We start from the raw sequence: 19307 nt of genomic DNA, 5'->3' as shown, positions 1-19307 counted from the left end.
AACAATGATCATCTTTTAAAATACTGCATAATTATGATTAAGCTTAGTATTTCTTGTCTGTCTCCTCTACTAGAAGTTCCATGAGGGTAAATGCTCATCTGTGTTTCACACGTGCCTAAAATAGTACCTGGCACACAGTAGACACTCAATAGATATTTGCTGAATGAAAGAATAAATGAATAATGGAGCAAGAATTAATTGTCATATGCCAGTTCTTATTCTAAGTATGTTTTATATCTTGTTTCATTTAAATCTCAACACAGTCTGTGAAGTAGCTATTAATTATTCTTAATACAAATATAAAGAAAATAGGTTTAGAGAGGTTAAATGTATAACTGAGATTTGAACCCAGGCAGTCTAATCCTAAAGCTCACAGTTTTTAAATTCAACTACCCTATGAAGTTAGGTAAAAAGGTAAGTAGTTATAATTGTTCTATTTTCTATATGATAAAACTGAGATAGAGGTTTTAAGTCACTTTCTCAGGTCTCATACCTAGTGAATTGGAAACCATAGGTTGTCCTGATGCCCTAAGTTCAGGGTCTGTTATGACCTGGCCTAGTGCCTCTCCTTACCCTTTTCAGGGACTCCTTCCCTTCAGTGCTCACTATTATTCTACATCTTCACTTCCACATCTAAGGCATTCCACAGTGTTCTTTACCCATAGAATTCCCTATAGTAGTCTACCACAACATAGTTCTCTTTGGTTGTACCTCTTCTTAGATCTGTTACTGCTGTCCCCAACAAAAGGAAGAAAAACTATCAAAACCTTCTCTCAGGAAAAAAACACATACAAACAACATCTAGATTACAATAGACTCTAGCTAAAACTGATAATTCTTGACTTCAATTCTCTTGGAATAAAAAGATACCTTTCTTTCATCCCATTTTCTAGGGTTTCACTAAATAAATAGTTATCATTAAATGTGTCAATGAAGGCTTGTAGATTCATTTATTCATTTGTGCATTTAGTCATTCCACAGGCATTTTTGAGCACATATCGTGTATAAGGCAGAATATGAAATTTTGTGGGGAATCAAAAATGGCCTTTATGGTACCATGCCCTGAAGACATTTCCAATCAGAGCCAATGAGAAGACTCAGCGTGCCTATTTTTGTTGAGTTTTCAATTTCTACTAAATTCAATGTTGAAAGGCTATGAGACTGCAGTTGCTACAGCCACTGTGTTGCCATGACAGGAGATCACGTCTAGATTGGAGCCAACCCAGAAAAACCAGTGAGAGAGAGAGAGAGAGAGAGAGAGAGAGAGAGAAAGAAGCTGGCTCCCGAGGACACAGTTTTAACCCCTGCATCAAGCTGTGCCTGAAGCTAAGCCCACACTAGTCTCTTTCTGTAACAAAGTCCAAAAAAAGATTTCCTTTTCACTTAAGTCAGTTTGAGTTGTATTTTCTGTTACAAGCTTTCAGAATAGTTCTAATACATATAGGCCTTTCTAGTTATATTTTTAACATCCTGATATCTTTCCAGAGATAGTTCCACACATTTTTAGAGCCACCTTAGCAACCTTCACTTAATGCTGAAATTTAGTACCTGGTCTGGCTTTGGGCCAAAGCTAAATCTCTTCAACAGCATCCTTTACCGAAGCAACATTGTCCCAGAATCTGCTGAAGCAGCAAGAAAAATGAGGTCAGCAGTAGGACCATGCTGCATATTTTCTTAGTCAGGCAGGAGTGCATCACTACTGAGGCCAAATGGACACTCACTAGCAAGGTGGCTGAAAATAACTGTTCTTGAAAGAACCCAAGTGAAAACTTCCAGGAGGAAATCAAACAGAAAATCTACGTGGATTGTAATCTGTAGTGCAAGTACTAAAGGAAGGGGGTGGTCTCAGAGGGTTAGCCAGTGAGTACATTGCCAGAATGTAAGATGCAGAGGCTTCTGAAAGAGCCGATATTTAGACATCTGTCATAACCAAGGACATGCAACAGCTAAGAAATAATTTTAAACAGCAAAAAATATTTTAAAAGTTCCTTTCTTTTCTTCCTCCTCCACCTTCCCTGATTAAAAAATCATGAAGATGAGGGGCAGGAGAAGAGGTGAAACAAAGAAAATGAAAGAATAGATGGTTTCCTCCTCTATCCTTCCCAACTATGAGTCAGGCCCAAGTTGAGGGAAAGGGAGAAGATTCAATTGAATGAGAAATGGAAGTTTTGATTTGAACTGGACTTTTGACATACCTGAATGTGTAATTTTTCTAATATCGCAACAGGACTGAGAATTTAAGGGATTTGCTAAGGCATGGGGAAAAGAAGATCTTTAAAGTATGTTTGAAGAGTGATAGAAAAAATAAAGCTGCTTATGATTACATTCTACATTGTTTATCCAATTAAACAAACAGGTTTACTTGAGTTAGGCCAAGCTCGTCCAAACTGCAGCCTGCAGGCTGCATGTGGCCCAGGACAGCTTTGAATATTGCTTAATACAAATCTGTAAACTTTCTTAAAACATTATGAAATTTTTTTTGCATTTAATTTTTATTTATTCATTTATTTTTAGCTCATCAGCTATTGTTAGTGTTAGTGTATTTTATGTGTGGCCCAAGACAATTCTTCTTGTTCCAATGTGGCCCAGGGAAGTCAAAAGATTGGACACTCCGAGTTAGACCATAAGAAACAGCACAATGCAAATTACTCTTATATTTAATGTCATAATGGTTTCTCTAGAAGGATTCCTGAGGAAATATTTCTATGAGCTTAGTATAAGGGGTAGTTCTCCTTCTCTGGACCAGGTGCTCTGCTTTTATTCAGTAGGTATACCAAATGAAACAGGGGTATCAGTGAGAAAGATCCATTCTACGGAATGTATTTTTTGTTTTGCTTTGCTTTGAGACAGAGACTTGCTCTGTTGCCCAAGCTGGAGTGCAATGGCATGAACATGGCTCACTGGAGCCTTGACTTCCCGTGCTCAAGCAATTCTCCTGCCTCAGCCTTCTGAGTAGCTGTGACCACAGGTGCACACCACCACAATCGGCTAAAATTAAAAAAAAATTTTGTCCAGATGGGGTCTCACTATGTTGTCTAGGCTGGTCTTGAACTCCTAGGCTCAAGTAAACCACTCACCTCGGCCTTCCAAAGTTCTGGGATTATAGGAGTGAGCCACGACGCATGGCCTATGGAACGCATTTTGTCACTGACAATGTTTACAATTGCTGACACATATTGGTAATATGAAGTAGATCAATTTTTACTGTGTTTTATTGCTTGTTTGTATATTTTCTACAGAAAATGCACCCCATCATTGCCTACACCCCACCCAAGTGGACTGTTCATTCTGTTTTTTGATGCTGTGAATCATGTTTGACAGATGAGTTTTAGCTAATAAAAGCTTAAAGTCAAATCTGCATGCCTCTTTGTCTCCTCATACATTTTGTATATTAGGCCTCGGCCCTGGCTCCAGTTTAGATTACCACTTTTCCCCCCTAATTTGTCCCTTTCTTTGACCTTTTAACTTACTTCTAATTAAATTTCTGTGTGCATATCTTAGTAAGCCCTGTTAGATCCTTGTTGCAGCAACGAAAATAAGCAATGTAATAAACAGAAAGGATGACATTCAGTGCACATATTGAATCATCCTGTGTGTGTAGAATCACAAGTACATTTCATTCTAGACACAAGACATAATTTTGCACATTTCAAAATGCAGTGAATGATTCATAGAATGCTATTTTAGAAGCTTTCCTTAGGAAACTGTACCACGTGGCATAACTCACCTACCCCAGTAGTGTGATCTCCCTTTGGTCCTGTGTAGGAAGTGGGAGTTTCTCCTCTCCTCCTGTGCCAGCTGCTCCGGTTTCTTTTCTCTTGAGTAAATGCACATTCATCTTGCTCGAAAGTACACTCTCCAGGTGGAGGCGGAAGTTTCTCTGCAAGGAAATAGCAGGTGTTGCAATTGCTGTGACACTTTCAATGACTCTGTTGCTAGCAGCCCACTCTGCATGTATGAATGTTGTCTGGCCATATGGCATGTGATGGAGAGGCAACCCCCACTGGTGGCCCACCTACACAAAACCATTGCTTCCAGCTGGAGGCTGCACCCCACTGTGGGTCCTGCCACAGACACAGAGAATAATCAGAGATATAGATCTAAAATACTGGGATACTTTGAGAAAAAACTTTCTCTGACTTGTGAATTTGTGTGAATTTCTTTTTCTACCACTCCAGAATTTAGACGTATATTGCCTTTATGAAAATATGGAAAATAATAAAATTACATAATTCAGGCACTTTCTTCAGAAATCCTAGATGAGTAAAGGGTATCCTCATAACAACTCCACAGTTGCTTTGGAGGTGGAGGAGAATGTGAGAGCACTAAATGGACTTCTGGAGGCATAGCTGCATGGAACAAATGACTTCATTTCTCTGTGCCTTACAGTTCTTATCTGTAACGTGGGAAAGTTGATGGTAGTTATTTCGTGGGTCTGTGAGGATTAAATGAGGTGGTATATGTAAAGTGATAATTTTGAATATAAAGTTCTCAATAATTAAATTTTAGAACTTATTTTGCCACCCAGAGCTTTATTTTTCTTTTCCCAAATCCAATGTTTATGTCTTTGAATGCTGTCTTCAATGACATTTATAATCACTATTAGAATGGTGCCTCTTCCCAATTTATTGGGGACTTCTCCTTTGACTAAACTTGGTTATACCTCACTACATCCAGATTCTTAGCAAATATTTCTAATAAATAGTTTGTTTCATATGTCTCTTGTGTGATCACTGTTTCACTTCATTTTATTTTACATACAGTACTCGTTAATGAAGGCTCATTCTTTCTTCTATGCCTTGAGTGGAATGATTTTTATCTGGGTTGTCCTTGCAGTGCCTGGCAAATCAAGGGACTAAGAACAAATTATCTTTTAATTAAATAAACACGGAGATAATTCTCCAGTACCAGACTGACACCAAGATTTGCCTGTGTGTCAAAGAAATGGATGTCCTATGATGTAGGATGCAACAGTAATTAGCAGATACAGACCAATGATCTGGATTGAGTTATGTGCTATTTTCTCATTAGACATAATGTCCAACACACAGCTAGCTACCATGACTTTATTTCGCTACTATCGTCATTGCTTGGTCTATTGTTCCACTGTCATTTAACTCACTTAGAAAATCTTTATTTTATTAAAATTTTTAAATTATATGTTTAGCAAGTACCTGTGAAACAAGAATTTCATCAATATTGCTTGAAAATCTGCATTCACGTAAGATAACAAAAACAATGATAATAGCAATAATTGTAGTAGAAGATACAGGCGTTACAGTGTTTTTAAAGCACTGTTTTGTACCAGGTCTTATGCCAGGAAAATGTGTATGTATTATCCCCAATATTCAGGTAGATATCATTATCTCCCTTCCAAACGAGGACAAAGGGGTTAAGTCACATGTACAAAGACACGTATTACATTGCAATCATCATCTCTAAATTTCAAAGCCTGCGACACAGCTCTGCAGGAGACAGTCAAGAAACGCAAAGGATGGACTAGCACAGATGAAATGTGTGTGGTTCTTAGAGATACAGGAAACGTATCTTTAGGCCAGAGAGACAGCTGAAATGATTGCCTTCTTACCTGAAGACGAGCAGCTTCCCAGCTGTACTGTAATATCATCCAGGGCTACAAGCCCACAGTCCCAGAAGCTTTTGCATAGGCTCATGAAAACCACCTGCAATTCATAAAAATAAAGCTATAAATTCTGTTTACTGAAAACTGGAAACGCTTAACAGCCTGGGATTCACTTAGCACAGCAGGCGGGCATAGGCAAATTACAAGCAGCTCTTTTTCGTCCGTATGAACAACAGAACACAGTGGCAAGAAGAATGGTTATCATCTGCATAAGACCCTAGAATTACTTTTATTATTATTAAATTTTGAGACGGAGTCTCGCTCTGTCACCTAGGCTGGATTGCAGTGGTGTGATCTTGGCTCACTGCAACCTCTGCCTACCTGGTTCAAGCAATTTTCCTGCCTCAGCTTCCTGAGTAGCTGGGATTACATCACTACACCTGGCTAATTTTTGTATTTTTAGTATATATGGGGTTTTACCATGTTGGCCAGGCTAGTCTCAAACTCCTGACCTCAGGTGATCTACCCGCCTTGACCTCCCAACGCACTGGGATTATAGGCATGAACCACTGCATCTGTCCTAGAATTACTTATACTGTTTTTTTTTTTTTTTTTTTTTTAGCAAAATCAACCTCATAATGATATACTGTGCATATTAATGCTGAAATCAGTGGCATTTCATAAAGAATTGACAGGAACAATGAGGAAAGCAAGAAGTCAACTGTGTGACAGAGAAAAGTCTGTCGACGGTTTTAAACATTTTCCCCAGATAATCCACAAAGTAGGTAAGACTTGATGGTTTTCTGAGCATTTTTCAAACATTTCCAGTACAAACACTATTGATTTTTTAGAAATGACTTTCTGGCAGTATGCTTTACTTACATTGTGAACAAAGTCCTGATGATTTGCCATCTGGAGGCTTATGTTCCATTTCTAAAGACAAAGATCTATGTTCCCAGTTGGTGTCACTAATAAAAGCCCTAAATGCAGTTATTTTATCAGTCCTAACATTTTTATTGTTGTGTGTGAAGGAAAAACAAATCCATACCATAAATTATTAAATCTACTGTGCCAGAGAAAGAGAGAAGTCTTGGATTTCTTTCCATTAGGCATATTTTAAAGTTTGCTTTTCATATATAAGATTAGCTAAGAGACCTTTTAAAAACATTTGTATTAGATTTTCACTGTACTTGCAGTTTACAAAGCTGCTTTGCATATATCACAATGTTTAAGTAGCACAAGCTCATTTAGTCCATGTTCGTTCAATCCCTCAGTTACAAATCTAATTCACACAGACAAAGGATGATATAACAGAAGCTAAAACCCAACTTTGAATAATAAGAACACTTGATTTTTTTTTTTTAGGTTCTAGTTTAAAATGTTATATCTTAAATTTATTATCAGTAGGGTTCTTTTGTTTTTTGATGATCAGATTTGTTAGAATATAGAATTTATTTAAAAAGAAATGTAAAGATCATGTGACAGCTTACTAGTATGCAAAATATAAAATGTCTTAAGCCAAGATCTTCTGGATATTACTAACTGTAACATGTGTGATGGTTTACTTGCACTGTATTTATATTGCTTTCAATTATAAAAGGATAGTTTAGACTTGTCACAATGTATAACTACGTATATATACAAAGAATAAAATAAAACAGGGTGGATTGTTTTTTGTGTTTATTTTTTTCTGGTTTACTTCTGTTAATTGCCTCATGTTTCTAGATGCTAGAGATGCTCTGAACATGTAAAATATTTTACTTACAGAGTTTACCACTGGGAACTTATTCCCTGTCTGTAAAGCAAAGGTCTGTGTCATCAGCCCTGACTGCAGTTATATTTTAGCAGCAATTTTTACAGTTAGATGGGAAGGAATATTAATCCATCTCATAATTTATTGAATTAATTGTGCTGCAGAGAGAAAAGTGTGGGCTTTATTTTTTGGGGTGGGGGTGGCTTTAAAGTATATTTTTCACAAGTATAATAAAAAAAGTATTTTTTCAAAATGAATATGTGGTAGTAAAATGGCTGACCATCTAAATTGTTAACTGCATAAAACTCAAACATTTGGCATGGTAATGGATTCTAAAGAGGAGAAATATTAACATGCTTTCTTATGTTTACTATAGCATTATTTTATAGTGACCATAAAATCATACAAGCAAGCAAGCAAACACTCAAAATTCCAAAAATAGAGGAAATAAATGAACCATGGCACAATTATCTAAGAAATTGGCCATTGTCAGATCTGATAACTTGGGCATATTATTTAGCACTATGGAAATATATTCCTCTCATAATGTTAAGTGAAAAAACTAAAGTAAATAAAATAAGACAAAATAATACCTAGTTCATCTAAAAATACATAGAAAAAGCCTGGAAAATTTACCAAATTAAAACAATTATGTTAGACTCATAAAATTATAGGCATTAAACAGAATTTCCCCCTACTTTCTATATGTATATGTGTGTGTGTGTATGCATATGTGTGTGTGTGTATATATATATATATATATATATATTCATATATATTTATATTATTTTGAGATGGAGATTTGTTCTTGTCACCCAGACTGGAGTACAATGGTACAATCTGGGCTCACTGCAGCCTCCGCCTCCTGAGTTCAAGCAATTCTCCTGTCTCATCCTCCCAAGTAGCTGGGATTACAGGTGCATGCCACCATTCCAGGCTAATTTTTGTATTTTCAGTAGAGATGGGGTTTTGCCATGTTGACCAGGCTGGTCTCAAACACCTGACCTCAGGTGATCCGCCTGCCTTGGCCTCCCAAAGTGCTGGAATTACAGGCGTTAGCCGAGGGCCTGGCCTCTATATTTTGGATAAAAAGAAAAAGGAATCACGATATTTACAATTAAGATGTGGAATAATCAGTCATTATTATTTACTAGATGGTCTTGTCTATTTTGATAGCCACTAGGTATATGAGTCTATTACAATTAAATTAAATTAAAAATTCATGTATTCAGTCACACAAGCCACATTCGAAAATGCTCAATAGCCACATGCAGCTCATGGTTAACTGAACTGGACACAGATATGCAGCATTTCCTCATTATAGAAAGTTCTATTGGATAGGCTTCCCTGGCTCCTTCTGGATGTTCCGAACACTTTGTGGACTGCCACAGTGGGTTGAAAGAAATGTTAAAGATGTTTTGGACAATAGCAAGCATCTAGGTTGTTCTACCTCAGCACTTTTTCCATACTTAGAACACTAGTCAGACCACTTGTTCTGATAAAAGATCCCCAAGGTTAGTCAGCTACTGACTAGGTTCAATAATGGCCTCAAGCTCAGATTTGCCTGGCAGTTATCTGTTAGCATTCCAACACATAAAAGAAACACAACCAGATAAGCCTGTTTGCTCTAACACCCTGGATTTTCTGCCTGGTGATTACTAATGCTGATCATGTCAACGCCTATTTTGGAGCCTCCATTTTACATTTTGTATGCTACATGAAGTGGAGAGGTTAGAGTAGTTGGTGACTGGGCAAGCGGATGAGTGGGCCTGGTTGAGACAGGACAAAGAATAAGTCAAACATGTTGTCCTGTTCTTAAGGACACACCCTCTGGGTCCAGTTAAGAACATGACATGAAGGGAATCAGTTATAGTTTAAATTCTTGATAGGATTAACCTCTTGTTTATTTATAGATCTGTTTTAACAACAGTGTTTATTTCATTTTAGGCAGTATTTCGAAGAAAGTGTAATATCTCTAAGACTGGAAAAAATCAGCTTAAATATGTATTAATATCCATTTAAGAGGGTACCACACCCTCTTAAATATGAAATATTATATTGGATATTAAATATAGGAATGAGCCAGCATGCCTATAATCCCAGCACTTTGTGAGACTGAGACACAGGATCACCTGAGGCCAGGAGTTCAAGATCAAACTGGGCAGCACAGAGAGGGTCCATATCCACACAAGAATTTTAAAAATTAGCTGTATGCATTTGTAGTCCAGCTACTTGAAAGGCTGAGACTGGAAACTCTCTTGAATCCAGGAGTAGAAAGCTACAGGAAGCCATGATCATGCCACTATACTCCAGGCTAGATGACAGAGTGAGACCCTGTCTCTAAAAAATAATTAATTAAAAAAAAGGAGCAGGGGAGAAGCTTATGGTCCAAGTAAAGTAATATCCCTTAGAAAGGTATTCTTGATTTTATGAAAATCTCTTCAAAGTAAGGGACAAATTAAGTTTATGTAAATCAATGCCTCCATCTAGTAAAGATCCCAGTCCTTACGTATGGATAAAACTTTAAAATGTTTGTCTAGATGGAGAATATTCATAGCTGAGGAAATCTGTCTAGACTAACTGGAAACACAAACAGGCAGTAAATGGAGAGCTGTAAAAACATATTTGCAAAGAAATAATGCTAAATACAGTCAAGGAAAGATCAACAATATTACTTAACTTACTCTCTACTGTACTAAAAATAGATAGTATACATGCTTTTTAATATCCATAACAGGGTATTCTTACCTTGGCACTACTGATGTTTTGGGCCAGATAATTCTTTGTTAGGAGGACTGCCTTGTGGATTGTAGGATGTTTCGTAGCAACTCTAACCTCTATTCATTAGATGCCAGCATCACTGCCAAGTCACGACAATCAAAAACTCCTCAGACACTGCCAAATGTCCATCAGGGGGAAATCTCCCTAGCTGAAAACCACTGGTCAAGAATAGTAGAAAACTGTTGTGTGGGTTATAAAACCCCACTTATGAAATTCCTGTTATGTGCAGTCCTTGTCCTAGGCACTTTCAGATCTGGACTTCTCTCTCTCTCCCTCTTTTTTGTTTTTGTTTTTTTTTTTTTTTTGAGACAGAATCTTGCTCTGTGCTCAGGCTGGAGTGTAGTGATGTGATCTTGGGTCACTGCAATCTCTACCTCGTGGGCTCAAGTGATTCTCCTCCTTCGGCCTCTCAAATAACTGGGACTACAGGCATGCACCACCACACCTGGCTAATTTTTATATTTTTTGTAGAGGCAGGGTTTTACTCTGCTGCCCAGGCTGGTCTCAAACTCCTGGGCTCAAGCAATCGGCCTGCCTCGGCCTCCCAAAGTACTGGGATTACGGAATAAGTCATTGTGCCCAGATCTGTTACCTGAGTTTTAGATTCACTTGTTGATTTCAATCTATTTATTCTTTCTACTCAGAACGAGACTGTTCTAAAAATGGACTAGAGTTAGTTTTCCTCTACACATCACCAGGTGGTTGTTCTAATAAGCAATGAAATACAGGCTAGGGGCAGTGGCTCATGCCTGTAATTCCAGCACTTCGGAAGGCCAAGGCAGGTGTATCATTGGAGATCAGGAGTTGGAAACCAGCCTGGCCAAGACAGCAAAATCTTGTCTCTAAATAAATACAAATATTAGCCGGGCATGGCGGTGCACACCTGTAGTCCCAGATACTCAGGAGGCTGAGGCAGGAGAATCGCTTGAATCCAGGAGGCAGAGGTTGCAGAGAGCTGAGATGGTGCCACTGCACTCCAGCCTGGGTGACAGATCAAGACCCAAAACAAAACCGAAAACCAAGAAATATCCTCAAGCCCTGGAAACAAAAGGTAAAGAAGCAGAAACACAAGGCAGATAGACTAATACCCAAACTGAATAATCATCCCCTGGATTATCAAGGACTTACTGTTCCAATTTCCTGCTTTAGAAAACTGTAATTATTAAAGGGCAGGAGAATCTCCTCTTTATTTTCATCGTTTTCTCTTTAACAAAACAATGATCTGCTCTCTAGAAACAACATGACGACAGGTAGCAGAACCTGGTCACTGAGCAAATGCTCCTCATAGTACATCATTTTAAGTCTCTTCTAAAGTTGTTTTTTTTTGAAGGGCTGGTTGATTAGGAGAGGGTCTGTGTGGAAACCCAGCTACAAGGCTGTGTTAGTCATAGGGGCCAGACTGCCCCAGGCCTGTCAAACTCCATTAAAGTTCCTGGTTAAAGTACCCATGAGTCCAAATGCCATGGCTTTTGCCTGTAATCCCAACACTTTGGGAGGCCAATGCAGGCAGACTGCTGGAGGCCAGGAGTTTGAGACAAGGCTGTGCAACATGGCGAAAACCCCTCTCTACTAAAAATACAAAAAACTAGTTGGGCATGGTGGTGCACACCTGTAGTCCCAGTTACACAGGAGGCTGAGGTGGCAGGATCACCTGGGCCTGGGAGGCAGAGGCTGCCGTGAGCTGTGATTACACCACTGCACTCCAGCCTGGGTGACAGAATGAGATCCTGATCTTAAAAAAAACTAAAGTACCCAGGAAATAAAAAGTAAAGAATCAGATATGTCAAGAATTCATGTTCTCAAACTAAATCAAGATAGGTTTTAAAAGAATTAAGTTTATTGCTTTTCTCTTTATGAGATGTCATTGTTTAAGAACTGCCAAATATAATGAATAGAATTTTGCCAAGAGAAGAAGGAAGTAAGTTTTGTAGGGTGCTGTGAAATCAAATCAAATCAAATCTTTGTTTTGCAGTTCAAAGGGATTGTTTGTGTTAAAGAACTAAATACTGGCTGTATTAACTGTTTTTTCACTGCCTTTTAGAGTAGATTCCATGGCCTCCTTGATAGACATGGCAGGTCAGGGTTAATCCACCATCTACTTTACCGATTGAATGGCCCCATTAAATCCTATAATTAGCATGTGAATGATAGCTTGCAGAAATTGCCTTCTATATTTGGATAGAAACATTTCATTCCTGTGCCAACAATATCACAACTTACCCATGGTCACAAAATGAACCTAGTTAAGTTCTTGTTACAAGTGGTGGACCGCAACAATTTCCCAGACGGTTTAATTTTGAGTTAAATTTAACTTTTCTTCTGATGAGGTTAAAATCTTTTGAAATCATTTGCACAGATGAATTTGGTTATGACGACCACAGAGTTGGTGGCATAATTATTCACAAAATTACTATAATCCAGTCAGTGAAATTCCACAGCCCTTCATTAAGATGCTATTGACACAACTGTAAGATATACTATATGATGTAATTGCACTCATTTAACTGTTTGACAATAAGTTGTAACAGAATTTTTTAAAAATTTCAATATTGAGATACTTGGCAAAATGGATGAAATTATTACAAATCCCTAAACACAGGCTAAGTGAAGCTTTATCTAGAAAAATAAATGTGAAATTTAACATTCTTAGAACCTAGCACTGTTTTGAGAAATAGTTGCTAAATTGCAAAAGCATGCCTCCCTGCAGTGACTATATTTGTTCTTCATCTCCCACAAAAGGCAGAATGACCATGTGTTTTTAAATAAGTTTTTAGCTGACCAAAACTTTTTTTCTTAAAGAACCCATCTGGTTAGTTTTTTCTTGTTTAAAAGACCCATCTGATTTAATTCAACTTTTGGCTTTCACAAGTGACAGAGATTGAGTGGCTTCCAGCTTTTCCCAGTGTGAAAGTTTTTCTGCTTCCAGAAGCCTTCAGGTCTGGACTAGGACCGCACTGTGATAGAACACAGGCCTGCAGGTGAACTTTTTCATTGCTATTTGGGTGGTAAACATCCAAATCTCTCAACTCACAGATTTCAGAAAGCTGTTTTATTTTCTCATCTTTGGGCCCCTGTAAGTGCAGGGGAGGTTCCAGAAGGGACCACAGAATCAGCCATTTTTAAGAATGTAGAACAGGTCAAGAGAGCCCGTGATAGCAGCGCACACAGCAGCCAGCTGCAGACTCAGGTATGAAACATGGTACTCCTTCCTGATCCCCGATAGAACATACTTCATTATACAGCCTCCTCATTTTCCCTATTTTGCTTCAGGTATCTTAAAATATGATTTGAGAGACATGACACAACTCCCCAATTAATAGCATGGGACCAAACATTTCTTTGACTTCTGTTTACAACCAGCTTCATGTCATTTTACCTTATGTTTGTTTATAGAGTATTTTGGTAACTCAGCCCAGGAGCCTGACTCTTGCATAGATTGTGGCTGATTTTCAGAACTGGCTAATGTCGAATCAGCCATAGCCTCTCCTCTTCTCCGCAACAGCTCTTCCCTGACTTCAGCCACATCCTTCTCCCTCTTAGCCGAAGGCATCACTGCCCTGCTCTGCACTGAAAATGTAGGCCTCCCAAAAGGAACACTCACAACTTCTCCGACATCTACATCTACACCCTCATCTTCATTTGCACCCATTTTCACTTTCCCCCTTGTTTTGAGAGTAAAGTCTGTCTGATTACAAAGTTCTTGTTCTTTTCATGGTGGGACAGAGAAGGCTAATCCTACACAATTAATGTTGAAGATGCAAATGGAAAATAAATGAGAAAAGCCTCTGAAAAAATGAACACTGAACAAAGCTAAGATGACATCATTTTTAATGTTTAGTGTCTAAGTGTCTAATTCCATACCCTAATAATGAAGACATTTTTATATTTAATTATCCCATAAAGCTTTCAATATCACTGAAGGAAACTAGGTGCAAACACCTTCCTGATTTTTACATATCCTCCTCAAGAAGAGGGCAGGTGACTGTCTGGTGACTACATATTTTTTTTTTTTTTTTTGAGACAGGGTCTCGCTCTGTTACCTGGGCTAGAGTACAGTGGCACAATCTTGACTCACTGCAATCTCTGCCACTTGGGTTCAAAGAATTCTCGTGTCTCAGCCTCCTGAGTAACTGGGATTACAGGCATGTGCCACCATGCCTAGCTAATTTTTTACTTTTTGTAGAGACAGGGTTTAATCATGTTGGCCAGGCTGGTCTTGAACTCCTGGTCTCAAGTGATCTGCCTGCCTCACTCTCCCAAACTTCTGGGATTACAAGTATGAGTCACCATGCCCAGCCAGTCTGGTGATTTTTAACAGGCCTCCAGGGTGCCCATGATTTTGTATATATAAAAAAAATCAATGCTGGGGTAAACATAGTGTGGTTTCTCTCTGGCCCACCTCCCACTATAGGGCATTCCTGGTGGAGCGCTTTTCTGACCAATGTAATGTAATAAAATGTAAAGACCAATTTAATTGTCATGTCTAAGAATAGGCATTACAATTGAAGTCACTGCTGTGGCTCACTTGGATGGAGATACAAAAAGGTCAGTCCTGCCAGAAGATAGATACATAGAATGCAATCCACAAACAGCAAAAAAGGAAGAATCTAGGTCTTCCTCTTGCCTCACAAGGGCTCACTCTGCTCTAGATGAACTTCTCCTGGGTCTGAAGAAGACAGCAGGCACTTTTAGCAATTCTCTGCTAATACTCAGACAGGATACTGACTTTGTCCCTCTCACTTCTGAGACATAGAGACAATTAGTCTAATTTTCATGGATTTCCAAGCCAAAGTGTATATCTGTGAAGTGAAGCAGAGCTGCAGTTTAAAGCTCACGTAACTCTAACCCCCTTTTAACTTATGCCACACTTATTTAACTAACCCCTAATAACAGACAATATGGTAGTTTTCACCATCTCAGTATTACAAATATTAACGGAATGAATGATGATAGCTAAATCTTTGTGCATAACCATGATTATTTCATTAATCAATCCCTGGATATAGAATTGTTACATCATAAAGTATGCATGTTTGAGTGCTTTTTGATTTGTGAAATTGTTATTAAAACATTGTACCAGTTTACCCTCATATAAGACCACGTGATAATCCTTATTTCCTTGCGTCCTCACCTTTCCAGGGTCACGTTATGTGTGTGTGTGTGTGTGTGTGTGTGTGTATTGTGCACACACGTTTAAATATATACATATAGTCATACACTACATAATGATGTTTCAGTCAATGACAGACTGCATGTACAATGGTGGTCCCATGACACTATACTACCATATTTTTACTGTACCTTTTCTATCTTTAGATATGTTTAGATACACAAATAGTTACCATTGTGTTGCAATTGTTGACAGTATCAGTACAATAATATGCTGTACAGGTTTACAGCCCAGGAGCAATAGGCTATACCATATAGTCTAGGTGTGTAGTAGGCTATTCCACCTAGGTTTGTATAAATATGATGTCCTCACAAGGACAAAATTGCTTAACAAACACATTTCTTGGAATGTATCCCTGTCATTAAGTGATACATGACTGTATATACATATATGTACATTTGTATTTATTCAATTATCAATTAAAAAATAAATCTTTTACTTTAGACCAGAAGACATATATATGTGTATATATGTATAATTATATATTTTAAAAATAAATCTTTCACTTAGACCAGAAAACACTGATATGTATATATATGTATGCATTACACATATTTAAAGATAAATCTTTTTACTTTCAACCCAAATATAAATATATAATATATATATACACACGCACACACACATATATAAATGGGTATATATACACACATGCATCTAAAGTGAAAGATTTTTTAATTAATAAACTGAATACAAATGGTATACAGTATAAATACTGCAATTAATATAAACATCATATTCCAGGGTACTATATTTTTAAAATATTTTGATGGACAAATGTATTATTTCATTACTTTTAAGATTTCTTTTGCTGGGTGTGGTGGCTAATGCTTGTAAAGCACTTTGGGAGGCCACACATGGGTGGATCTCTTGAGCCCAGGGGTTTCAGACCAGCTGGGTAACAGTGAGATTCCATTTCTACAAAAAATGCAAAAATCAGCTGTACATGATGGTACACACCTGTAGTCCCAGCTACTCAAGAGGCTGAGGTGGGAGGATCACTTGACCTTGTGGAGGTCAAAGTTGCAATGAGCTATGATCACACCACTGCACTCTAGCCTGGGTGTCAGAGTAAGACTCTGTCTTAAAAAAAAATTCTTTGATTATAATGAAGTTGGATATATTTGTGCATTTATTTTCTGGTTGTATTCCTTTTTTTCTGATTTGCCTGTATATATTCTATCCACTTTCCTATTGCTTAGTTTATCTTTTTCTTACTGATTTATTAGACATATATTTATTTTAAATGTATTAAGAGTTTGTTGCATATGTTGAAACCTTTTTTCCCCCCTCTGGATTTACATTTGCCTTTCTGATTTGTTTATTAAAACAGAGAGCCAAATGTGTTGGCTTGAAGATTGAGCTGAAAAGGGAGAGCCACAAATAGTAATTTGTCTTTGAGCATTGTATAGATACCCATGTAACCTGATACTAAACAAAAAGTAAAAGCTCATGGACTGTCAGTGGTATGGTGGGGTATGCCGGAGTGAAGTGATTTGTGAACTCCCTGGAGAGAGACTTCTACTAGAGGTAAGAACCAAACAGATAGTGCAGAAAATATCCAGAGAAAGATACACAAGAGAAGAAGAGAAAGGTAGGGATATCTATGCAAAAGGAAATAAGGTATGTTTCCTCTGGTGAAATTAGAGAGTATTTATTAATATGTGAATTGTCAATTTCTAATTGTATGAGTTGATCTTGTAGCTCCAGAGGCCAGCAAATACTTATTTTGTCTATGAGCTCAGAAAGCCAGAAGATCCCCAGAGAATCTCATTGTGAGCATCAAAAAATAATATGGCATCACCCAGAACTTGGGAAATATTCCTTTTAAATCCAATGATTGTAAGGCTGTGAAATATTCACAAGACAGAAATTTGAAAGCGGGGAAGGGAGGTGGTATTTTTAGGTTCATAACAAACTTTGGAATAAACGTTTACCTAATTGAGTTTATTAGTAAAACTATAGGGAAAGAATGTCTGGTCTGTTTTTCAGATGTCTCCACATTGCTGGGAGAACAAATTGCTGATCCAACAATGTTCCAGGAAATTAATTACTCAGGAAAGTCATGAAAGAATTGACTGACATAAACATTATGTTCTTGTAAACTGTGTTAGCAACTACCAGTTGTGCTAATCAGTCTTCTTGTAATTTTCTCATAAGTTGGCATGAAACACAGAAGCCCTCAAGACATACCTGAAAGGAAATGAAACAGAAGGAAAACAAGAGTATCTCAGCCCGGCCTTACTCATATTTAAAGCCATGTAGAATTCTTGGACTCATAAACGATGCTGAGTTTAGCTTGAAAAACTCAAGGGTAGGTTCCTTTTCCATCCTTAGCTCCTCTGTTCTTTGACATGAAAACTTATTCCACTTGAGAGTATAATTTTCCTTGTTCTGTATACAAAGTCACCTTAATCTGGTCTATAATGTGTTGATTATCTTGTTAGTAATTAATGACCTTTCTATTTCTACTTTTCTCTCAGCTGCTCTGCTTTAATAATGCTGGGACATTAATATCCTGAAGCAGTTCTCCTCCAATGTTCAGACATCATGAAATGTGATAGGAAATTCACCTCCTCTCATGTATCTTGTCTACACATTGGTTTTCTGCTTCCTTGATCTCTTTATAGCAGGATGTCTTGCTGTTAAACAGCCAACTATTTATAAATCTCTACAGCAACTTTCTAGACTTGCTTTTCTATTCGAGTGAACTTCTAGGGCTGCCTTTAAAAATACATAACCCTAAATATTTTATAAGTAATCATATTTTCATTCTGAAGGGCACAGTTAAAAAGATTTTAAAAGTGGAAATTTGAATCAAAGACTTACATTTCAACTATTTTTTTCCTAAAAAGGGAAAGATTTTTTTATAAGAGGAAATGAAGAATTAGAGAAAGTTACCAATGAGAACTGTGCTGCATAATGTTAAAACACAGTTGCTGCTATTAGGATGCCAAAAAATATAACAGGAGGTAGAAGAGACCGAGAGGTCATTTTAAAACATGTCCTCGTTTCATAGAAAGGTGACATGACATTCTGATTTACATAGTTAATGGTAGAGTCAGGCCAACTCTTTATATTCTTGGACTAGATCTCCTTCATTACACAAATATCATTCCAACGAGTAAAACCCAAGTCAATGACTTATAAAAAATTCAAAGAGGAAGAGGCATCTGAAGTGGACATTGAGAGAAGAATAGGACTTTCTCGGGTTGCAGAATTATTTCTGCAACAAGATCAATGAGATATAGTTTGCTGTAGATAAACCCTGAGGGAGCACTGGAGGAGGAAGACAGAGAGCAGAAGACAAGGATTTGAGGAATGAGAAGCCACACTGGAACGAAGACAATAATTGAAGATAGGTTTTTTGAGAAGTTTGGAGGCTGAAGGAATGGGAGGCATTGGCAGCTTAAAAGGGTACTGAGATGAAAGGAAGGTTTACTGTTCATTTGTGTCTAATACAGGAGACTAACATACATGGGCTGTGTGCAAAGGACTAACGGAGATTGAGGATTTACAAGAGAGGGAATAATTTATGAAGTAAGTTCTCAGAGGAGGCAGGAAGGTGAGATAAATGCCTAGATGGGCAGGTTGGTTTTGACTAAGAGCAAGGATAATACTTTCTTTGTCAGATTGATCAGGAGATGAAGAGAGGCAGGTGAAGATTCAGAGAGGAACAAAACTGAAGGAGCTTATGTTGGATGCCTTCATCCTTTTGGGAGATGAACCCATGAGATCACAACCTAAGAATGAGGCAGGGAGGGTCAAGTTGGAAATCTGCAAGTGAAAACAGATTTAAAAATGTGGGATGAGGGATTAGGAAAAGTCAACGAGAGAAGAGATGCATGAAAGGCTTTCTTAGCACAATGGAGGGACAGTGGAGATTAGTCTTATTTTCTCCAGCTGTTTTGAGAAGACTGGGGTAAAGATGAAAGCTGCCCTGGGATTCCAGGCATTAGGAGGACCAAGGTGGAGCAAGTGGGGAGGGTATGACATGGAAGCAACTGCATCATTGATTATGA

At 37.8% G+C, this 19307-nt stretch overlaps 1 protein-coding gene across 3 annotated transcripts in view; it reads right to left on the bottom strand.

Annotated features, from left to right (window-relative positions):
* The window catches only part of MAMDC2 (MAM domain containing 2), a 173315-nt gene that overhangs the window by 35919 nt on the left and 118089 nt on the right, over nucleotides 1-19307 (bottom strand). Inside the window, exons 10-11 of one of the 3 annotated variants that reach the window (XR_001829512.2) lie at nucleotides 5588-5681; nucleotides 3732-3880 (exon numbers count right to left, since the gene is read on the bottom strand). Coding sequence is in view for 2 of the 3 variants with exons in the window: in XM_037743824.1 (XP_037599752.1) it covers nucleotides 3724-3880; nucleotides 5588-5681 (251 nt within the window). In the remaining variant the exon portion in view is untranslated. Of the gene's footprint in view, nucleotides 1-3723; nucleotides 3881-5587; nucleotides 5682-19307 lie in introns of all 3 variants that reach the window. The other 2 variants (XM_017543444.2, XM_037743824.1) reach the window with 2 other exon arrangements.

This window comes from Cebus imitator, unplaced genomic scaffold (assembly GCF_001604975.1).
Source record: "Cebus imitator isolate Cc_AM_T3 unplaced genomic scaffold, Cebus_imitator-1.0 Scaffold155, whole genome shotgun sequence".
Classification (NCBI taxonomy): domain Eukaryota; kingdom Metazoa; phylum Chordata; class Mammalia; order Primates; family Cebidae; genus Cebus; species Cebus imitator.
This window is presented reverse-complemented; position numbering and strand designations above follow the sequence as displayed.